The sequence below is a fragment of the Amblyomma mixtum genome, chromosome 9 (assembly GCF_055824585.1).
Source record: "Amblyomma mixtum isolate Tamu chromosome 9, ASM5582458v1, whole genome shotgun sequence".
Lineage (NCBI taxonomy): Eukaryota > Metazoa > Arthropoda > Arachnida > Ixodida > Ixodidae > Amblyomma > Amblyomma mixtum.
Genome location: NC_143020.1, coordinates 119,670,516 through 119,689,658, shown reverse-complemented (window position 1 = coordinate 119,689,658; position 19,143 = coordinate 119,670,516). Strand labels below are relative to the sequence as shown.

The window sequence follows — 19,143 nt, the reverse complement described above, 5'->3', positions numbered from 1 at the left end:
ACCTATTGAATCTGACTCGCAGTCATGAAAGGTTGGCCTGTAGAAGTACTAATTATTTGTCGGGAACTGTTAAAGACACTGTGCGCTCCTTATTGCAGCATGCAGATATTCGAACGGACTCAGCCACGTTACAGCTGCACAGATGGGAGACTCAGAGGTCAAAGTGGGTAAGAAAACTGAATTGGCGAGCAGTAGAAGGCGCAAGAAAGTTAATCTTGAGCTGCTCTTACAGCGCTATTTTATTCTTGCTGATGGAAAGACGGGTAGGTCAGCGCAAACAGTCGACGAATCCTTGTTGTCATCCTTGTAGTCCTTGTAGTCGGTAGTCATCGACGAGTCTGAAGACCTTTACAGCAGCTGATGAAGAAAGCTGCTCATCGACCAGCCGGTAGATATCAGGTCGGTATCGTTTAGGATTGGAGCAATGAAAGAACCGATGCACACTCGGCTTTTCTGAATAAAATTACTTTTACCCCATGAAATGAAAGTGGAATTAAGATAATTGACAGTTTCTCTGTGAGTTCAGGACCTTTATTACTCTCTTCCACATGACAAGCTTCTTTGGTGCGTTGGAAGTTGAACTGATGCGTTCGGTTCCATCATCTTTTTTTTTTTTGAGGAAAGGAAATGGCGTAGTATCTGTCTTACGTATCTTGGTGGACACCTGAACCACGCCGTAAGCGAAGAGAGGAAGGCGGGAGTGAAAGAACATTTCATAGTTTAGTTGTATCTCGGTGGGCAGCTTCTTAGAACTACTGACCTTTCGTTGAACGAACCCGGCCGCGGCGGCCGCGTTTCGATGGCGGCGAAACGCAAAAGGCGCCTGTGTGCTGTGCGATGTCGGTGCTCGTTAAAGATCCCCAGGTGGTCGAAGTTATTCCGGAGCCTCCACTACGACACCCCTTTCTTCCTTTTTGAAGCGAAAAACATCACTACCCACACCACAGCCGCGCTTCGCGTGAGCCGTCGGAGCAAAGATTTGCCACAGCTGCCCATGCTCGAAACCGAATGACGTCAGACGCGGCACAAATAAAAAATAAAAGACAAACAGTGCGCCAGGAAACTCTCATATCTCGGTGGATACCCGAACCGTGCCGTAAGAGAAGAAAAATGAAAATAAAATTGGTGTTAAGCAAAGGAAACGAAGCCTGTCTCTCTCATATCTCGGTGGATACCCGAGCCGCGGCGTAAGGGCCTTAAGGAAAATGAAACGAAATGAAAATTGGTTTTAAGGAAAGCAAATGCCTGTCTCTCATATCTTGGCGTACACCCGAAAGGAATGGACACCACAGTACATGTCTCTAAGGCAACCTTCTAAGACAGCACCGTATTCACTACACGCGCGTCTCCCCCTCCGCCTCCGTACAGGCCTCCACCGTTATCGAGTGAGGGCTACGGCCGCCTATCTGTTTTTTCAGCCAGCGTCCGCTTCGGCGGGCGTGGTTGTTGCGACGCGTGTCTTTTCTCTCTTTTTCGCTTTCCCCTTATCTTTCAACTCTCTTCTATCTGCCCGTGGCAGTGGTGGCGGCTCGGCTGGAGCCAGTAGGCAGGCCCGTGCACTTTTCTTTTCATCCTTCTCTCAGTCGCAAGCACCACCACTCTTGGTGCTCCCAGTGCATTGTGCCTCAACTGCGACAGCCATGGCATCAAACCAAGCACAACTGCAGCTTCAAGCTTGTATGTCCAGGCTTAACCAGTGCTAAGCCACTGCCTAATTCTTCTCACTCCACCCTCTATCCTTTCCCTCATGGCGCGGTGGGGTGTCCACCGTGATGTGAGCCAGCTACTGCGTCATTTTCCCCCTTCAAACAAAAAAACTCAGAGAGGGTCCGATAGGCGTATCGAAACATTAGGCGGCGTTCTTACGACCACGCACCCCACTCGGTGACAACGAGGGTTGCACGAGGTGCGAGGCTCGGGATGTGTCCAGGTGATGTTCTCCCGAGTCACAGGGAACAGCCGCGCGTGGTCCCTTGAGCAGGGACAAAAGCGCGCCCCACCTGACGATGACAAAAGCAGCAGGAGGCACCTTCATGTTGTGGTCACATGATCTGTTACACGATCATCGACAGTCAATCTTCAAACTGGCCTCAAAGAGCGGCAGTGGGGAATGAAGTAAAGGAGCAGTGACGAATGCGTACAAATAAACGGTGCTAACGTCATACGAGGAAAACGTAGGAGGCAGCATCGCTGGCCAATACCAGAAAGATATCACATCACGGACAGAGAGGCATTCAAGAGCAGTAGTTCGTATCTTCGACAGAGAAATCGGGCCTCTTTACCGAGAAGAGCAGGAGATGCCGTGCTAACACATGTATTGAATCAGGTCTCGCTGGTCATGAAAGCGTAAAAATTTTCGTAGCCAGCTCATCCGAGCGCATCCAATTATCTGAGTGGCACTAAGAAATTGTCATCTACACTTACAGGTGCTGCAGTTTGATTGAATTGTTTGGTACTGTTCAGGTGGTAGGCTACGCCTCTGAATATAAGTGAATTCCGCGATAATAAGTGAGTCGCACTAGAGAATGCAATCGTTTACCTAGAATAGAGATAAGCCAACTGCCGAACGAGGAACATATCATGACAACTCGAGTACCTAGAAAGGAGCCTGCGGGGCATCGTACGATATCGCAGGATATCTATTTTGCATGACTGCAAATGTGAAAGGACTACTTGTTGGACGGGAGACAGCTGAGGACTTTCGACACAGGCGGCGAGCTTCCACTAGTTTCGTGCAATCGAAATAGTGAAATTTGGTATATCACTAAGGCGAGAAAAACCCGAATCATTTACGTAGTTTTAATATAATTTAACGGGTTTTTTTTTAGGAAGCTGTTGACGACAGCGTTCCAATTGACGGCAGCGCTGAATCTTCGAGAGGCGGTCTGCTGCAGGGTTAAAGGTATGTTTCTCACGTTTCCTGCACTGAATTTCGGTGCTAAAATTTCACGTCTTAAATTATGAATTCACAGTAAGCATTGTATATTTCAACGTCATTGTTTGATGCCAGTACAGCGAATTCGCAACAAATGTAGGGCTACCAGACATCAGTGGTGTGTTTTGCTTTCATATGTTTTGCAGACAGCACCTAGCTAAACGCGATCAGACCTTTTCTAAGAGTATACTAGCAGCCAAATGACACATGTAATGCGTATGGATGCCTAAGGCAATTCTTTACCTCTGAAGCCCACAGCTAGCACTCAGAGGCATTGACCATCTGGTGCCGAGCACCAGTCCGATGCCACATTTCTGTAGCGGCAAAACGTAAAAACATTCGTGTGCCGAAATATCGGTGGCAGTTGAAATTCTCGGTTGGTCGAAATTATTACGGAGCCCCACACCACTGAATGCATCCTTTGCCGCCCGCAAACACTTTTTGAAAGAAAAAACAATTAGCGAAGCTTTATTTGTAATGTGAGACTGTACGGCATCATAAGAAATATGAGCTTAGGAATCGCTCATAATATCGTAGTAAAAAATGAGTTTGCCACTTAATTTGTGCGTACGGCGCTCGGTTGCTGGCCCGAAAGACGCGGGTTCGATCCTGGCCGCGGCGGCTGAATTTCGATGGAGGCGAAATGTTAGACGCCCGTGTACTGTGCGACGTCAGAGCACGCTAAAGAACCCCAGGTGGTCGAAATTTCCGGAGCCCTTTGCTATACGGTGTCCCTCATAGCCTGAGTCGCTTTGGGACGTTAAACCGCAATAAATCAAATCAAATCAGTTTGTCACTTTTTTTTTTATTCAGTTACCCTAAAGGCCCGTGTGGGCATTACATAGGGGGGGGGGGGGGGGGGGGGGGGGTACAATAAAAGTTTAGAATACGGAGAAAATACACAAACAGGCGAGTGCACACAAAATTCGAACATGAAGCAAACAGGTAGATATATGCGGCTCATACAACATTCACAGCCCCAGGAAGCACTTCAGATTGTCGGCAGATGTGACGTGGTCAGTGATGGACGCCACGTTTTCCGGGAGCTGATTCCAGTTGCGAATTGCAACAAGAAGCGGTGACTGAAAAAACAGATTTGTGCGGGCGAAAATGGGCTGTACTTTGTGTTGGTGATCCAGTCGCGGAAATACTTGGTTAGCTGGTACTACGTGTAACGCAGAAAATGATGAATCACTATGGTAAAGTTTGTGAAAGAAGGACATGAGCTGAAGCAACCTGCGTTTCTCGAGCAGAGATAAGTTAAGAGACTTTTTCATTTCAGATACGCTTGCTGTGCGTGAGTAGTTTTTTACGATGAACCGGGCAGCTTTGTTTTGAAGAGATTCAACTTTATTTATTAGATAGGTCTGATGTGGATTCCATATAAGCGACGCGTATTCGAGTTTTGAGCGGATTAATGCAGTGTATGCCGTAAGTTTTGTAGACGAGTTGGCCAGATGCAAGTTGCGCCTAATGAAGCCAAGCGATTTGGATGCCTTGCTGAGCGTCATATCTATATGAAGGTTCCATGACAGGTTGGATGATAAATGAACGCCTAAATACTTTATGTTGGACACTGATTCCAGCTGGGCATCGTTTATACTATAAGTATAGGACTCCGGCTTGATCGTCGTGAATGTGATGGCATTCGTTTTTGACACATTAATCTCCATTTGCCAGTCTCTGCACCAATTACCGAGATTTATGAGGTCCCCTTGTTAACAATAATCATCCGTAGGGTTATTGATTTGTCTATATACCACGCAATCATCTGCAAATAAACGGACTGTAGAGCACAGGTTATTACTGATGTCATTTATGTAGACTAAAAACAATATTGGTCCGAGCACAGAACCCTGTGGCACTCCAGATTTCACGGAGGCAAGTGGAGATGAATGGTCATTAACGAAAACGGACTGGGTGCGGTTTGATAGAAAATTAGATATCCATTTGACAACCTTCGTGTTTATATTTAAGCATGCAAGTTTTCTAATGAGGCGCTGATGTGGAACCTTATCAAAGGCCTTTCTGAAGTCGATAAATATCGCATCTATTTGGCACAAAGAGTGAACGGCATGATGAACATCGGTAATTAATTCAAATAGCTGCGTTTCGCAAGATTTACCGCGCAAAAATCCATGCTGGTTAACGAAGAAAAAAAAAGTATTGTCGGTCGAGGTAATTCATAATAGCTGATGAAATAATGTGTTCCAGCAATTTGCAACATGTGTTAGTTAATGATATAGGCCTATAGTTTGTGGGATTTAATGGTTCACCAGACTTGAAAATAGGGATGACGCGAGCAACGTTCCAATCGCTTGGGACACATCCTGTATCGAGAGATTGTTGGAAGATAGATGCAAGAACAGAACAAATTCCAGGTTTAGCTATATTAAGTAACTTGGGGCATATGCCGTCGGGTCCAGGTGCCGCGTTTGTCGGAAGGCGATCAATGGCGGATGATATACCTTCAGGAGTGACAGTTATGTCAGGCATGCAGGAATCCAGGGTCGGAAAATGAAGATCAGTTGGTATCGGAGTCTCATCAGTAAATACAGAGCAAAAGAAGTCATTAAAATGCGCTGCGACCTCGGCCGAAGAACTAAGTTCCCCTTCGTCTGCTAAAGATATTGATGCTTGTGTTGAGTAGTTGGGATTAATAATTTTCCAAAATTTTCTTGTGTTGGTTTGAAGCATGTTTGAAATGTCCGTATTGTAAAACTTGTCCTTGGCAGCTGCAATTTCGGATTGGCATGACCTCTCATGCTCGCGGTAAAGCTCCCAATCGCTCACTGAGCCCGACCGTTTCGCCTTTGAGTATAGTCGTTTCTTTTTGCCTATATTGCGCTTTACTTGATTTGTGAACCAGAGGCCTTGTGTCGACTCGGTAATGGCGATTTTTGGTATATATGTTTCCTTTAGCGAAATCAGTTTGTCGCGAAAAAGTGTCCAGTTCTTATTTGCATTGTGAAGACTAAATGTACGCATGAACTCGATCGAAAAGGATGCCAGGTCACCGATCAGCGCGTCAGTGTTTGCTCTTGAGTAGTCAAATATCAGTTTCTTCTTGCTTTCTGCTTTTTTCTTGGCTATTGTAAATTCGCAGTGTAGCATGTTATGGTCACTTACACCGTCTAGTACATTCACTGACGTATACTCTGGTTCTGTGGTCAATACAAGATCTAAGAGCGAACCACCGCGTGTAGGACAAGAAACAATTTGATGCAAGTTGAACATGGAAAGGATGTCTAGAAAATTCTGGCATTCACCTTTCCTTGTGCCGCACAGGGGCCTCCCATTGCGCCAGTCAATATTTGGATAGTTGAAATCGCCGGCTAGGAATATTGGTGACAGCGGAAATTTATTTTGTACAATATTTAAGGATTCATATATATATTCGGTAAATTCTTGCAGTGAATCAGGCGTGCGATAGCAGACCCCGACGGCACAAGTTACCGCAGGTGATAGACGTAGTGCTACCCACAAAACCTCGAGGCAAGAATCTGTAGGAATGACATGCGCTTGCAAGTTCTTTTTCACGGTGATTAGCACCCCGCCACCACGTGACAAGACTCGATCTTTCCGGAATATCGAGAAATGGCTTGACAAAGATAGCTCAGAATCAGCAATGTCAGCGGATAACCAAGTTTCCGTGCCGAGCACAAGGTCTGCCGAGCATGATTCTACATAAGAACAAAGATGATCTTGCTTGTGAAATAAGCTACGAAAGTTTGATATTAAAATTTACAAAGAAGATCTCCGGTGTGCACCTTTCAGTCACTCATTTTCGGTAGGCTTATTGCGCTTAGGAAGAGCTACTACCTCGCTAGTAACGCTGTCGAAGCAGTACATCGTGTTGTTGAGGAGGAGCTTATCGTACAGAAGCTTGTATTTTTCTTCAGGCTGCCGCTTAGCCCGAGCAAAGTCTCTCAGCTTCTTCCTAATGAATTGCATTCTGGGCGCGAAGTCCTCCTCAATCCACACACGTGGCGATTCAACATCTTTCAGCTTGGATGCATTCTTCAGTATGTTGCTTTTATCCTTGAAATTTAGAAATTTAACGATAATGGGACGAACGTAGTCGGATTTTTCTTCCCCTAATCTGTGTGCACGCTCTATTTCGCCTGCAGAAATTCCCAAGTGTCTGGACACAAATTTGGTGACACATTTTTCTGTATCTTTCCATGTTTCTGATGGGTTCTCAGGTATGCCTTTGAAAAGTAGGTTATTTCGACGCATTCTGTTATTCAGGTCGTCAACAACTCGGCTTGATTGTTCCATCTGTTTTAATTCTATGGTTTTGAGTTGACCCTGAGATTCTTTTAACATCACACCAAGGTTATTGACTTCCATGCAAATATTGCTGACAGTATCAGAGCTGTCTTCTAATTTAGAAAGGCGCCGTTTGATTTCCATAACACTCGACTGAACATCTTTCAATTTTCCTAAAATGTCATTGTGAAACTTTTCATTGGACGATGCTATTTCTTGGACAATAGTTAGAACTAGGGCTACATTATCAGGGCCCGAATTTGTTTCAACATCTCCTGCGGTTAACAACAGGTAGGCTAGACAAAAAAGAACCGGAGTTAGACGGCCGCCCAAGCATAGGTGGACATTAACGTTTCCAGGCCGAAGCCAGACAGGAGAGCACGTTTCAGTCACTCTACAGCGTGCAACAAAAACGCCTATTCGAGCGCGGTAGGTACAAATGTCGACTCCCATCAGTTGACAGCTAACAGTACACAGGTATACACTTCAGTTGGGATTTGCAGCCAAAGATAGTCGAATATACACTTTTCTTTACAGATTCACACTCACCTAAAAGGCGAAAATATTGCCGTGCATTAGTAGCGATTCCAAGGCCGCAAATCCCGCTTTGTGGTTGATGGTCAGTCTTCTTATAGCCGGGCGGTGCGTTGCGGGCGGTGACGGAAGTAGTTGCGCTATCCAGGTGCGCAGTCCAGATGATGGCTCGTGGCGATCGTAGCAAGTGATAGGTCTGCCGTATGGGACAGGCAGAATGGTGGTTCCCGTCGACGCAGGGCAGTAGATCCTCCGTCAGCTAAAAGGCGAAAATATTGCCGTGCATTAGAAGCGATTACAAGGCCGCAAATCCCCTCAACAGGAAATGGCGGCCTAATTTGTGAGCGAGACTGTACTTTGTGTACCAGATTAGTATCAATAACAACAACTTGTGTATCATAACTGGAATTTATTGAAATGTCCAATATGAGCGAGCATGGAAACCCTCACTATTCAGAAGGCGAAAGAACATCTGTATATGTTATGTGTTAATGCAATAAACATTCAGCATAGCAATTTTCGTACTTATAACCCATCTTCACATCATCCATATAGAACTAGCCACTCGCATTATTTTATATAATAAAATCTTGGCGAAAGATTTCACGCTTTTCTAGCGGCTGCCAGTGGTCATTTTTCTTGTGCGAAATACGCAAGAATAACGAGGCATTGCATACAAAGTACCTCCAAGGATCTGGCGATGCCCGTGCTGTGAAATGTGTTAAGCACGCTCACGTGCGACAGCGCGTCCATGTGTGAGCAAGCCGTGGAAATTCCCGATGTGGGCACTGTCAAGCTCGGCCATTTGTCAGCATGAAGGTGACGACAGAGGTTTATTTGAACCAGAGCGAGAAAGTTTGTCCTGAAGGCTCATCTCCCCTGTTACTCTGCACTGGGGAAGGGAAAGAGCAGAAGAAAGATGGTTATGAGGGCTGATGATGTGCATTGGAGAGAGATGTGAATATATCCAAGCATATCAGGGGAGCACCCGATCACAATCATGAGTCGAGATGCATGCTAAGCACGAAATGTAGCGGCGCCTGGAGAACTTTGCATCTCTCCGACCAAGCGCTCGGTACAAGGTCCTTCGATAGCAACTTGTTTTCGCAACGCGCTGAGGAAGCGGACAACGCCCGTTTATCGCGCGCACATACAGGGAAAAAAAAATAAAAAAATAAACGGGGCACTGCGCCAGGACGGGATAAGGTCACCGTCAAGCTTTTGATGAACCTACAGCCGCGCGCATTGCTCAGGCTGTAGCTTAACTTCATTGGATTAGAACAAACGGTTGTATTGCTGTCAAGGATATAGTAAAAGCTAGCAATGCGCCATGAGCAGGCGCTGATCACCCGCTCTTGTCTTCGGTGCGCAGGGGGTGAGATGGCGCACGGAGCTGAGAGCGGGCATCAGGTCCAGATCCTGAAAACAGATGGCTGCAGTTTCGAGCTGGAGACACACGCTTTGGCACGCGTCCTGCTGACCGACCGCGTGAAGGACAAGCCCGTGGTGGTGGTGGCGATAGTCGGGGCTTTCCGAAAAGGGAAGTCCTTCCTGCTGAATTTCTTTCTTCGCTACCTACAAAACATGGGCCGGGAAGACTGGCTGGCCGAGCCTGACGCTCCGCTTAAAGGCTTTGAGTGGCGCGGAGGTAGCCAAAGCCACACTATGGGCATCATGGTCTGGAGTGAGGTTTTTCTGGTAAGGTGATAATTGCCGAAAGGCTCGTTGGGCACTGCCTGACCGATGCCCGTGCAGGTCAAAACATCCGAAGGCCGAGAGGTGGCAGTGCTGCTAATGGACACGCAGGGGGCATTCGACTGCAAGAGCCCGACCAAAGTGCACAGCGTTGTATTTGCTTTGAGTGCCATGGTGAGCTCGGTGCTGGTCTTCAACGTATCGCAGAACATCCAGGAAAACGACCTCCAGCATCTGCAGCTATTCACCGACTACGGTTGTGTGGCTCAACAGGTATGTACTACGGAAACAGTCGCATATGGCTAGTCTTCAAGGCTTTATGTAGAGTTCCACTTTGAACGATCTAGGAGGCGGAGAGCACAGAGCCTTTCCAGAGCCTGCTGGTCTTGGTGCGAGACTGGTGTTACTCTTATGAGAAAGCCTACGGGGCCGAGGGCGGAAAAGAGCTGCTCGACGAACGACTGGAAACCCCAAAAGACCAGGACGACGAGCTGAGGGAAGTGCGAGAGAAAATACGAAGTTTTTTCTCCAAGATTGGCTGCTTTCTCATGCCGCACCCAGGGAAAGAGGTGGAGTACAAAAGTTATTTTTTTTTCTGGCAGAGGGAATGTTGACCTAGCGCTGAAATAACACTTAATTTAGTGAGAAATTTGTTGAAACATATTTTCAAGCAATAGACAGCGAACAGGCACTCTAAACAAAAATCAACGCTAATTGAAGTGTTAATGGTTGACATTAACATTTAATACGTATGTGTGGAAGTCTTTATTCCATAAATATGGCGCACAAATGAGGAGAATGTGCTAGTTTACTTCGATGCCGATTATTAGAGCATAAAGCAGGAGCCTTCTTCTTTGAACTTCCATTTTGCAATGAAATTTATTGCTATAAACTATCCTCAATTCCAAAATAAAGTAAGAAAAACATCATTCTCGGCATTCGGACCATCAGCTAGCGTCTTGTCTGCCCTGAACAGCCGCGTGATAATAGAGGCGAGTGCCTCTTCCTTCGTTACCATCGTCGCTGACACCACTCTCGCTTCTGCTGCTTCACGGACGCATGCTCCGATAGAAGAGGTCAGAATGCCTTCTTTTTATGCCTCAGCAAGCTACATTAAACTTTCCTGTGAAGCATACAGCGCACTTCTGAGATACAAGGCATTGCTTTCTACGCACCGCTATTCCACAAGAGCTCCTGCTTAGGCCTCGTTGAGGCATAGAAGCGCAGTGTGTTGCAGTCGGCCGTAGCGTGGTGCATCGAATTTAAATTGCGATAGAACCGAGTGTCTACGCTGAGCTCCTAATAAAGCTTGTGAGGCTGCATTGCTCCTCAGTCATATTAAGAGGACATACCCTACGAGAAATAAACTAAGCAAGGCCGATAGATTATCCGCTTATTCCTCGGGAACACTACCGACCCTTCCTCTACGTGGAAACGCGGCCGCGTTGTCGAGAAATTAGCTAATGGCTTTTTTTAGAGCGCAGCTCTTTGGCGTCCGTTCCTGGGTTTCGCGTCGTCGTCGGCGTTGTCGTCGGCCTCGTAACCAGCTCCGCCCCCCTTTCATCCCCCCAGCGCTAGCAGCGACCGACTGATACCGCTGGATGCCGCTGACGCCCCTAGAGAGTCAAGATAACGTGACTGCATAGAACACCGTCGCCGCCATGCAGAAAGAGGAGGAAAGGGTCCCCCCCCCCTGTTCTTGTGTGGCGGATAGGGTGCTCTTCAGTTGCCGACGCGCCGGTTATTTCACGTAGGCCCCGGCACGTCGACGAATACGTGACCACCTTCCCACGGCTAGACCTGGTTCTTAGCGCTGCGGAAGCGAGGGTATCATATTGTTTGTGTCGGCATCGGCGGCGTTGTCCCTGAAACCAACTCCGCAGCTGGGGTTGACGCACTATCGGCGTCAGCGGCATCAGTCAGTCGCTGCTATCTCTTCCCTCCTCCCTTTATCGTGTTGTCCGCTTGCTGCGCGCGCTTATGCCCCCATCGTTTGCCGCTGGGTGTACACGCCGCCCCCCTCCCCCCTCTTCCTGCAAAAAAATTCTGTGATAGCGCATACATGTGTTGCTCGATTTCTTTGCTTCAATCTATCGAAAAGGTGAAACAGTTTATTTGCTGCGCTCAAATTTCGCATTAGGAAGTAACGTAATCGTCGGTAATTTTTTATCACACTTTTGCTCTGGAACCCTCCGACCAACGGCAGAAGTCACTTCCAAAAACCGGAAACGCGACCGGAAACCGAAAACCGAAAGTAAACAGATAAGTTGTCACAGCGGCAAGGTGACAACTGATCTGTTGTCACCAGATGCAGGCCGTTTCAGCCGCATCAGCAGACCTCAAGCCGATGACTCCTGCCGCCTCTGCCTCCGCGCTTGAGACGGCACAAAGGGCACGTGACGCAGGGTCACGTGAGAGCAGCGGGGTCACCCAAGCTGATTCGCCGGCTGCCCGTATTGTACGTTTCCGCCAGTAGCACGGCTGCAAAAATGAGTCTGGAATGAGTATGCATGCACACGGTACCATATTTTCGTCCTATTTCCTATGGGTACAGTCAACTAGGAGTTAGGGTAGCGAAAAGAGAGGGAAATAGGGCGTAAAGCACGAAATATCGACAGGTGACGAAGGAAGTGGTTAATGGCACTGCTATGACATTTGTGCTGGTGTGCGAATCTTTGAGAACATGCTCCTTTGCGGCTTGCAAACGGCTAGCTGTTTCGTGGTCTGGGACAAGAGCTCCTCAATGCGCCAAGGTCGACTACAGCGTTTCCTTTCTTCGAAAAAAAGGTTGGAGGGGACATTTAAGCTTCGCCTTAGGGCTGTGGCATGACAGCATATTGGGTAAGTTCCCAAATATGCAGAAAGTCATTGCCTACTTTATTTTCAGAGATTCCTGGGAGTCCTCATACCTCTCCTGGCGCAGTGGTGCCGCAGTTAAGCGATGCGCCACTGCCATGCAACGGCAGGTGCTTTCAGTAGTGGGCCTTATGTGACCCAGGTTATTCTTCCCAAGCGACCAATCAATAATTTAATTGCTACCTGCCACGGTCGGCAGTTTGCTCACTATTTGATGGCCAGGTTGTGATGGCACTGCAAGGTCACGTGACCTAGGTGGCTCACCTGCCGCTTAAGTTGCTCCCTGGGCATCACCTGCATGAATACCCGGCTATACCTAGCAGAGTGGAGCCACCGCTTCAAAAATTACTCGGCACTGTTGTCTTCGATGAATTTGCCAGGAAAGAATATGCCGTAATTATAAAAAAAACATTTAGTCATTTCCGCTTTTTCACTGCGCGTTGCACGCAGAGCAGCCTCGCGCAGCGCTCGGAGATTCAGCGCGATGGATACCCCTTTTCCTAGTGTCCCCCTTTCTAGTGCCCTATCGGCCAAAAAAAGGACCTCTCTGGCTGTTTCTAACCCCCGAACGAGCAAATGACCTCGAAGATTCGTGACCACCGAAGCGTACGTAGTGGTAGCGGCGGCAGCGACGGTGTCTTAGGGTCATGTGCTCGTCTGTCCGGCAATAGCGCACAAACGCCATTTATTCTATGCCAGTGCCCCTGCCGGAAGTCGACAGTTAAGGCTTCAAGCTGGTTATGGGCCATAGACCTAGCTTTTTCCACTACGCCTGCGTGTAGTTCTCTGAATGCGAGGGGTGTAAAAATTTGATTCCACTGTACGCCTAAATACCTCCCTTGAATACGGGAACAAATAGAATACTCCGTGCAGAAAGAAAAAAATAAAGCATTCTGGTGCGCATGCTCTATAGACAAGCCACTTATTCCCATTTGGAAGCATTTTCGTTAACTTCAGTAGAACCGAAAACGGTCTTTAAAGGAGAATATCTGGAATTTATATGGTGTTCTCGTGTACCTTGTGCTGTGGCAGGTAGCAACCGAAAAGTTGTTTGACGGCCGACTCTCGAGCATCGACGAGGACTTCAAACAGCAGCTGAAGACTCTCGTGCTCTCGCTTTTCGCACCGGAGAACCTGCTCGCGAAGAAGATCAATGACAAAGAAATAACTTGCCACGAGCTGGTGGCCTATTTTCAGGTAAGCAAGTGATCGTCCCTTGCTCTGGGTTACAAAGTATATTACCTGCAGGTTTACGTGAACATATTCATAGAAGGCCGAGTGCCTGCACAGGAATCCATTTTCATGGTAAGTCAGCGTAGATTCCACTTAAAGCCTGCCTTCTATGCGCAGACATCCTTTTCAGGCCACGATGTGCGGAACCAACCTTGCAGCGATGCAAAAAGCCCGAGACTTGTATATATCGAAGATGTTGAAGGTAAGGCTTCTCAAAGTTCACCGAAAGCTGGCAAATCATGGATTCATGCAGGTGTGGGAAGCGGAAGAGACAGTGGACCGAGAGGTGATGCAAGGGCACCACTACCGTCTTCGCGAGGAAGCTATAGAGCTCTTCGAAAACTTCCCGAAGATGGGGGGAGAGAAGCTCGCAGACTGCTACAGGGAGAAGCTATCAAAGGCAGGTTCATTTCCACACGTGTTCGCGCTCGTCTCCACTTGTCAAGCTAGACCCAACGCGCCGCCTCCGGTTAGCCAGTAACCGAACGTTACTGGCTCAACACAAGCTTACTATGATTCTGGTGCCGCCGCGGTGGCTCAGTGGCTATGGTGCTCGGCTGCTGTCCCGAAAGACGCGGGTTCGATCCCGGCCGCGGCGGTTGAATTTCTTTGGAGGAGAAATTCGAGGCCCGTGTACTGTGCGATGTCAGTGCACGTTAAAGAACCCCAGGTGGTCGAAATTTTCGGAGCCCTCCACTACGGCGTCTCCATAGCCTTAGTCGCTTTGGGACGTTAAAGCCCATAAACCAACCAACCTATGATTCTGGCACATAACGCAACCATCGCAGACACGATACGACTGGGCACTGTTAATGAGTACAGAAGAGCAGCCAAAAGTAGTCGCCTAAAGGCCCGTTCAACTGCCGCGCCGCAGCTGTTTCTCGTTTTTCCACACACTTCCCGGCCACCATGTCGCTGCTCTGATTCGTGCGAAACTGCGCAGAACAAATTTCCTCTTCACGGAAAGCGTCTTCATTTCGCGCCATGTTTCTTCTTTGGCCGTCATTAAACCGACAACTTCATATGGAAACGTTGTTCAGTCTAATTTGTTCGTGGCAATTGTGACGTCGTATATTGAATTTCTACTGTATTTAGTCGATGCTACTTAACATGCGCTTATGATCCCGCAGGGAATCGAGGAGATTTTCGAAAGTTATTCCCAGTACATGAAGACCAAGAAGAATCCCTTCAAGAACATCGCTGGATCACTCGCCTTCAAGGTCGTGCACGCCACTCTGACAGCCGGTGTAGGTGCGGCGAAAATCGCCCTGGCGTTCGTGACGCTTCCTGAGGTCGCCATCGCGTGCGGATCGGTAGGGCTTGTGTCCGCAAGCATGCACATCTTCGATCTCATCATGAGCCTGAGAGAAGCGCAAAAGGTACGTGTTTTTTTCGACACAGTTATCAATGTGAGCCGAGCGAAGGAGGCATCTTCAAAGGAAGAAAAGTAATAACACAAAAAGGTTGATAGGAAAGTAAAAATGCGAGAGCGTTCCCTCCTTTACCTTGCGAATATCAGGCACACGCAGATAATGCCTAGCAGTGTAGTTAGGTTACTGCCTACGTATCTAACCAAAAACGAGAAAATATTAAAATGAAAAGGATCGTTGGTTACTTTGTAAATATAATTTTTTTTTTTGTAGCCAGCATTTTTCTTCCAGTTCCTCTTCCACTAAATGACGCTCTGTGTAGATAGACAAAAACACCCTCTGGAAATCCACGAGTCACTGAGAGGTTGTCTTGTACAGTTGATCAGCCAAGATAGTTTAACAAGAATACGAGAGATAACTTTTTCTGGTGATCGGCTGGGGTGCGGCCCTTAGTAAAAGTGTGGCGAAGACTTCAACTGGGAGAGTTCACGGGGCGACACGTTCGGACGAATGGAGGCAATACCTTTTTCAAGCTACAAACGTTTATTTTACTATTATTTACATATGGTCGCGCGATGCGACCAGCAATATATTGCACATTCAAACCCATCATCACCATCAGCCTCACTAGGCCCACTGCAGGGCAAAGAGTTCACCCATGTATTTCCAATTAACACTGTCTTTCGCCAGTTGCGGCCACCGCATTCCCGCAAACTTCTTAATCTCATCCGCCCGCCTAACTTTCTGCCTCCCCCTGCTACGCTTGCCTTCTTTCGGAATCCACACCGTTAAACAATTGTAAAACTGTGGAATCAGGCCGGAGCTCGGATCAAGTGATGTGTCTGCATACTCGCGCTCTGAACGAGTCCGGAGTCTGCACCGAGCGGGATCTCTGTCAGGCTCAGAGCGATGGCCTGGACTACCTAGTCAGGCTGCCGCGAACCAGACCTCTCTGAGCTGTGTCTCGGCGCGCGCATTCCGTCAAATTCGCACCAAAATCTAGGTTCATGTATTGTGATACTGCCGCCTTTTCATGCATCTCAGGTATTACAAGAACAAGACAGAGAAACTGACCAGCAGGACTAACAAGGGCATCAAAATTCTGCCAGCCATGATTCAAAAGGTCATGCATAAACTGGAGTTGGGGGTCGAAGGTCCGCCAGACCTAGACATGCGCAGTCAACAGCTCATTAGCTGCCTTCGATTGCATCGCGAACACTCGGACGGGCTGGCTGCGAGTGCCCCCTGTAGCGGTTACAAGACGTTCTCTCCTCGAAGGCTCACGAAGGGCTCCGAGGAACTATATGACAGCAAAGTAAAAAAAGTGAATAAAACTCCGACTCCTGACAACGCACTTGGGTGCACGATGCGCAAAAACTGTCCGCAGACACGGGCCCAATCTGCAGCCATTTGTATAGTCGTATGGCTGCGCTTGTATACTTTCCTCTTGGGAGATATTGGTATACAACAGCTGTATCATACCAGTGCTCATCTATGGGGCAGAAACGTGGAGGCTAACGAAAACGGATCGACTTAAGTTGAAGAGAGCGCAGCGAGCTATGGAAAGGAAAAATGAAAAAGTTAAGAGACAGGAAGAGGGCAGAGTGGGTGAGGAATCAAACGCGGGTTAACGACATCCTGGTCAAAATCAAGAGAAACAAATGGACTTGGGCAGGGCATGTAATGTGAAGGCAAGGTAATTGCTGGCCCTTAAGGGTAACGGAGTGGATTCCAAGAGAAGATAAGCGTAGCAGGGGGAGGCAGAAAGTTAGGTGAGCGGATGACATTAAGAAGTTTGCGGGGATACGATGGCCGCAACTGGCAAAGGACAGGGTTGAATTGAATTGAATTTTATTTCCGGATTATCAAAAACCCTGGAGCCCGGAGCTAAAGGCAAATAAATTCTGCCTGACGGGGCCCCGGGCCCCAAGCAACAAAAAAAACAAGAAGAAAAAAAAATTACCGACGATTACGTTACTTCCTAATGCGAAATTTGAGCGCAGCAAATAAGCTGTTTCACCTTTTCGATAGATTGAGGCAAAGAAATCGAGCAACACATGTATGCGCTATCACAGAATTTTTTTTTTAGCAGACGGAGGACTTCCATCGGTCGTCTCGCTCATGGCTCAGAAAGAACTGGCAGATAATTTCGCAGTGGCGAACGGCAGCGGCAATTTCGGCTCGGGCGGTGCACATATACAGATCCGCCGCCACCGATCTGGCTCTCTGATTGCCACCGCACAGGGCGAACGGCAGCGGCAATTTCGGCTCGGGCGGTGCACATATACAGATCCGCCGCCACCGATCTGGCTCTCTGATTGCCACCGCACAGGGGTTGCATTGGAGGAGGAGCGAAGAAAGGAATTAAGTTCGAGCCGGCGCTTTGACAACCGGAGACTCGCAGGAAGAGGGGGGAGGGGGGCGGCGTGTACACCCAGCGGCAAACGATGGGGGCAGAAGCGCGCGCAGCAAGCGGACAACACGATAAAGGGAGGAGGGAAGAGATAGCAGCGACTGACTGATGCCGCTGACGCCGATAGTGAGTCAACCCCTGCTGCGGATGAAAGGGGGGCGGAGCTGGTTACGAGGCCGACGCCGACGACAACGCCAACGACGACGCGAAACCCAGGAACGGACGCCAAAGAGTTGCGCTCTAAAACATAAGTACAGATATAAGTTTACAGCAGCAAAACTGTGGGGCAATGTTTAAAAAGAAACATCAACACAAAATAGGAAAATGAATGCATCCACTGAAACACGAGGCACGCATTGCATGAAACACTACACAGCGGACAAGGCCTTAAACATAACGTATGGAGCAAATAGGGAATAAGAAAACCGCGTTAAATACAAACAGTTGAAAGAAGGTAAAGTTTAATAACGCTTTTAAATGAACGAGCAGTTTTGAAATCCTGAGACAAGGTGTAAATAAATGGGAGTTTATTAATTAAGACCGAAACAGCCCACGAGGTCATCTGCATACCGTAATTAGTTCGAATGCGAGGAGTGACGTATCGGGTATATCGTGGAGAGACATAGCAAAGGCCTTTGCCCTGCAGTGGGCATAGTCAAGTTGATGATGATGATGATGGTTGTGCTTAGGTGGATGCCAATGAGTAATTACTCCCTTATTCCAAACATACTCCACCTTGGAAGATTACACTAAATATTCGACCAACACCGTCCTCGCTTCGAATTGTTGATCGAATCGCTCTCGTCCTGCCCTTCTGTCACGTGGTGGTGACAAAGCCATACACGATGGGTTAGCAAAGTGAAGTGGTTTCTAAATGAACTGTTTATTGCGGCGATAGAAACAAACGCGCTCGGTTAAACTGTTTTCGTCGAAGTAAAGTTAATATTGAAAATATTAAGAAAACAACACATTCATTCTTTCTCTCACAAATGTATTTTTTTCTGGTTTCCTGCAGTGGGTTCCACCTATGTCTTTTTTTGTATTTTTTGGGTTTGTTGCTATGCACAATTGCTGTTATTCGCTGATGATGTTTATCAGTCACATTGTGCCTTTACCTTTAATACACACACGCAAAACTGAACTATGTGCAGTAAGAGCTACAATGTGGGGTAAATGTACTCGTACAACTGTTATTATCGACACCTCGCTGTCTTGCCATGTAATGGGGCCCTAGCGCCGTCAAGTGAATTAACGTTCACGTTTTGTCTCGGGTCCCTCATTTCTTACTGAAATGGAAATAAACTTTAAACTTCAAACATTAAACATTCGAAAGCGCCCCTCGGTTTACTGACGCTGCTGGACATAGGTTATTAAATTTGTGCTTGCGTTTCAGAAAGCTAAAGAATGCAATGAACCAGCAGCGCCTGTTTCACCGGCCAACGATGACCCTCACCTCATCACGCCGCAGGTAAGTACTCAACTACTACGCCACGCGGACTGAAAATGCGCACTCGCGACTTTTCTGGGAAGGGAATCTGGGCCAGGTAGGGCAGACAATGTCAGGCGGCTTTAATGGTGATCAAAACACGCTTTCTACCGCTTCCTATGACGCCTGTGTACCGAAGGACCCTATGACAAAAGTGTAAAACAGGTCGAAATCATTCCGGCCATGAACCATTTACTAGACACTGCGTTCTGCGTGCATGTGTTATGCTTGGCAAACAGAACAAGTGTTAACAGCAAAAGTGACCGTGTGTATTGGCATTGTGTTGTTTTTACAGGAAATCGACGAAACGTTCGAGAACTTTGTCAACCAAGGCAGGGAAGGATAGATT

The 19,143-nt window shown here is 47.6% G+C and overlaps 2 protein-coding genes across 2 annotated transcripts; one reads left to right on the top strand and one right to left on the bottom strand.

Annotated features, from left to right (window-relative positions):
* Positions 1–3,906: 3,906 nt before the first annotated feature.
* LOC149330991 (uncharacterized) lies at positions 3,907–4,608 on the bottom strand. The gene has a single exon (XM_089559536.1). It carries the CDS (start codon positions 4,606–4,608, stop codon positions 3,907–3,909), a length of 702 nt encoding a protein of 233 aa, XP_089415662.1.
* Positions 4,609–9,106: 4,498 nt separating this feature from the next.
* On the top strand, positions 9,107–19,140 carry LOC149330990 (atlastin-2-like). The gene is made up of 10 exons (XM_089559535.1): positions 9,107–9,439; positions 9,497–9,709; positions 9,784–10,005; positions 13,325–13,489; positions 13,541–13,597; positions 13,656–13,727; positions 13,779–13,925; positions 14,656–14,904; positions 18,702–18,776; positions 19,090–19,140. The coding sequence occupies exons 1-10, from the start codon at positions 9,122–9,124 to the stop codon at positions 19,138–19,140; spliced, it is 1,569 nt and encodes a 522-aa protein (XP_089415661.1). The 5' UTR covers positions 9,107–9,121.
* The last annotated feature ends 3 nt before the right edge of the window (positions 19,141–19,143 follow it).

Excerpts from the sequence above, each read along its gene's own strand:
- LOC149330991 (XM_089559536.1), bottom strand. The coding sequence starts at position 4,608 with ATGGAGATTAATGTGTCAAAAACGAATGCCATCACATTCACGACGATC.
- LOC149330990 (XM_089559535.1), top strand. The coding sequence starts at position 9,122 with ATGGCGCACGGAGCTGAGAGCGGGCATCAGGTCCAGATCCTGAAAACA. Across the intron at positions 13,926-14,655 it reads ACAGGGAGAAGCTATCAAAG|GGAATCGAGGAGATTTTCGA; the intron begins GCAGGTTCATTT and ends ATGATCCCGCAG. Across the intron at positions 14,905-18,701 it reads GCCTGAGAGAAGCGCAAAAG|AAAGCTAAAGAATGCAATGA; the intron begins GTACGTGTTTTT and ends CTTGCGTTTCAG.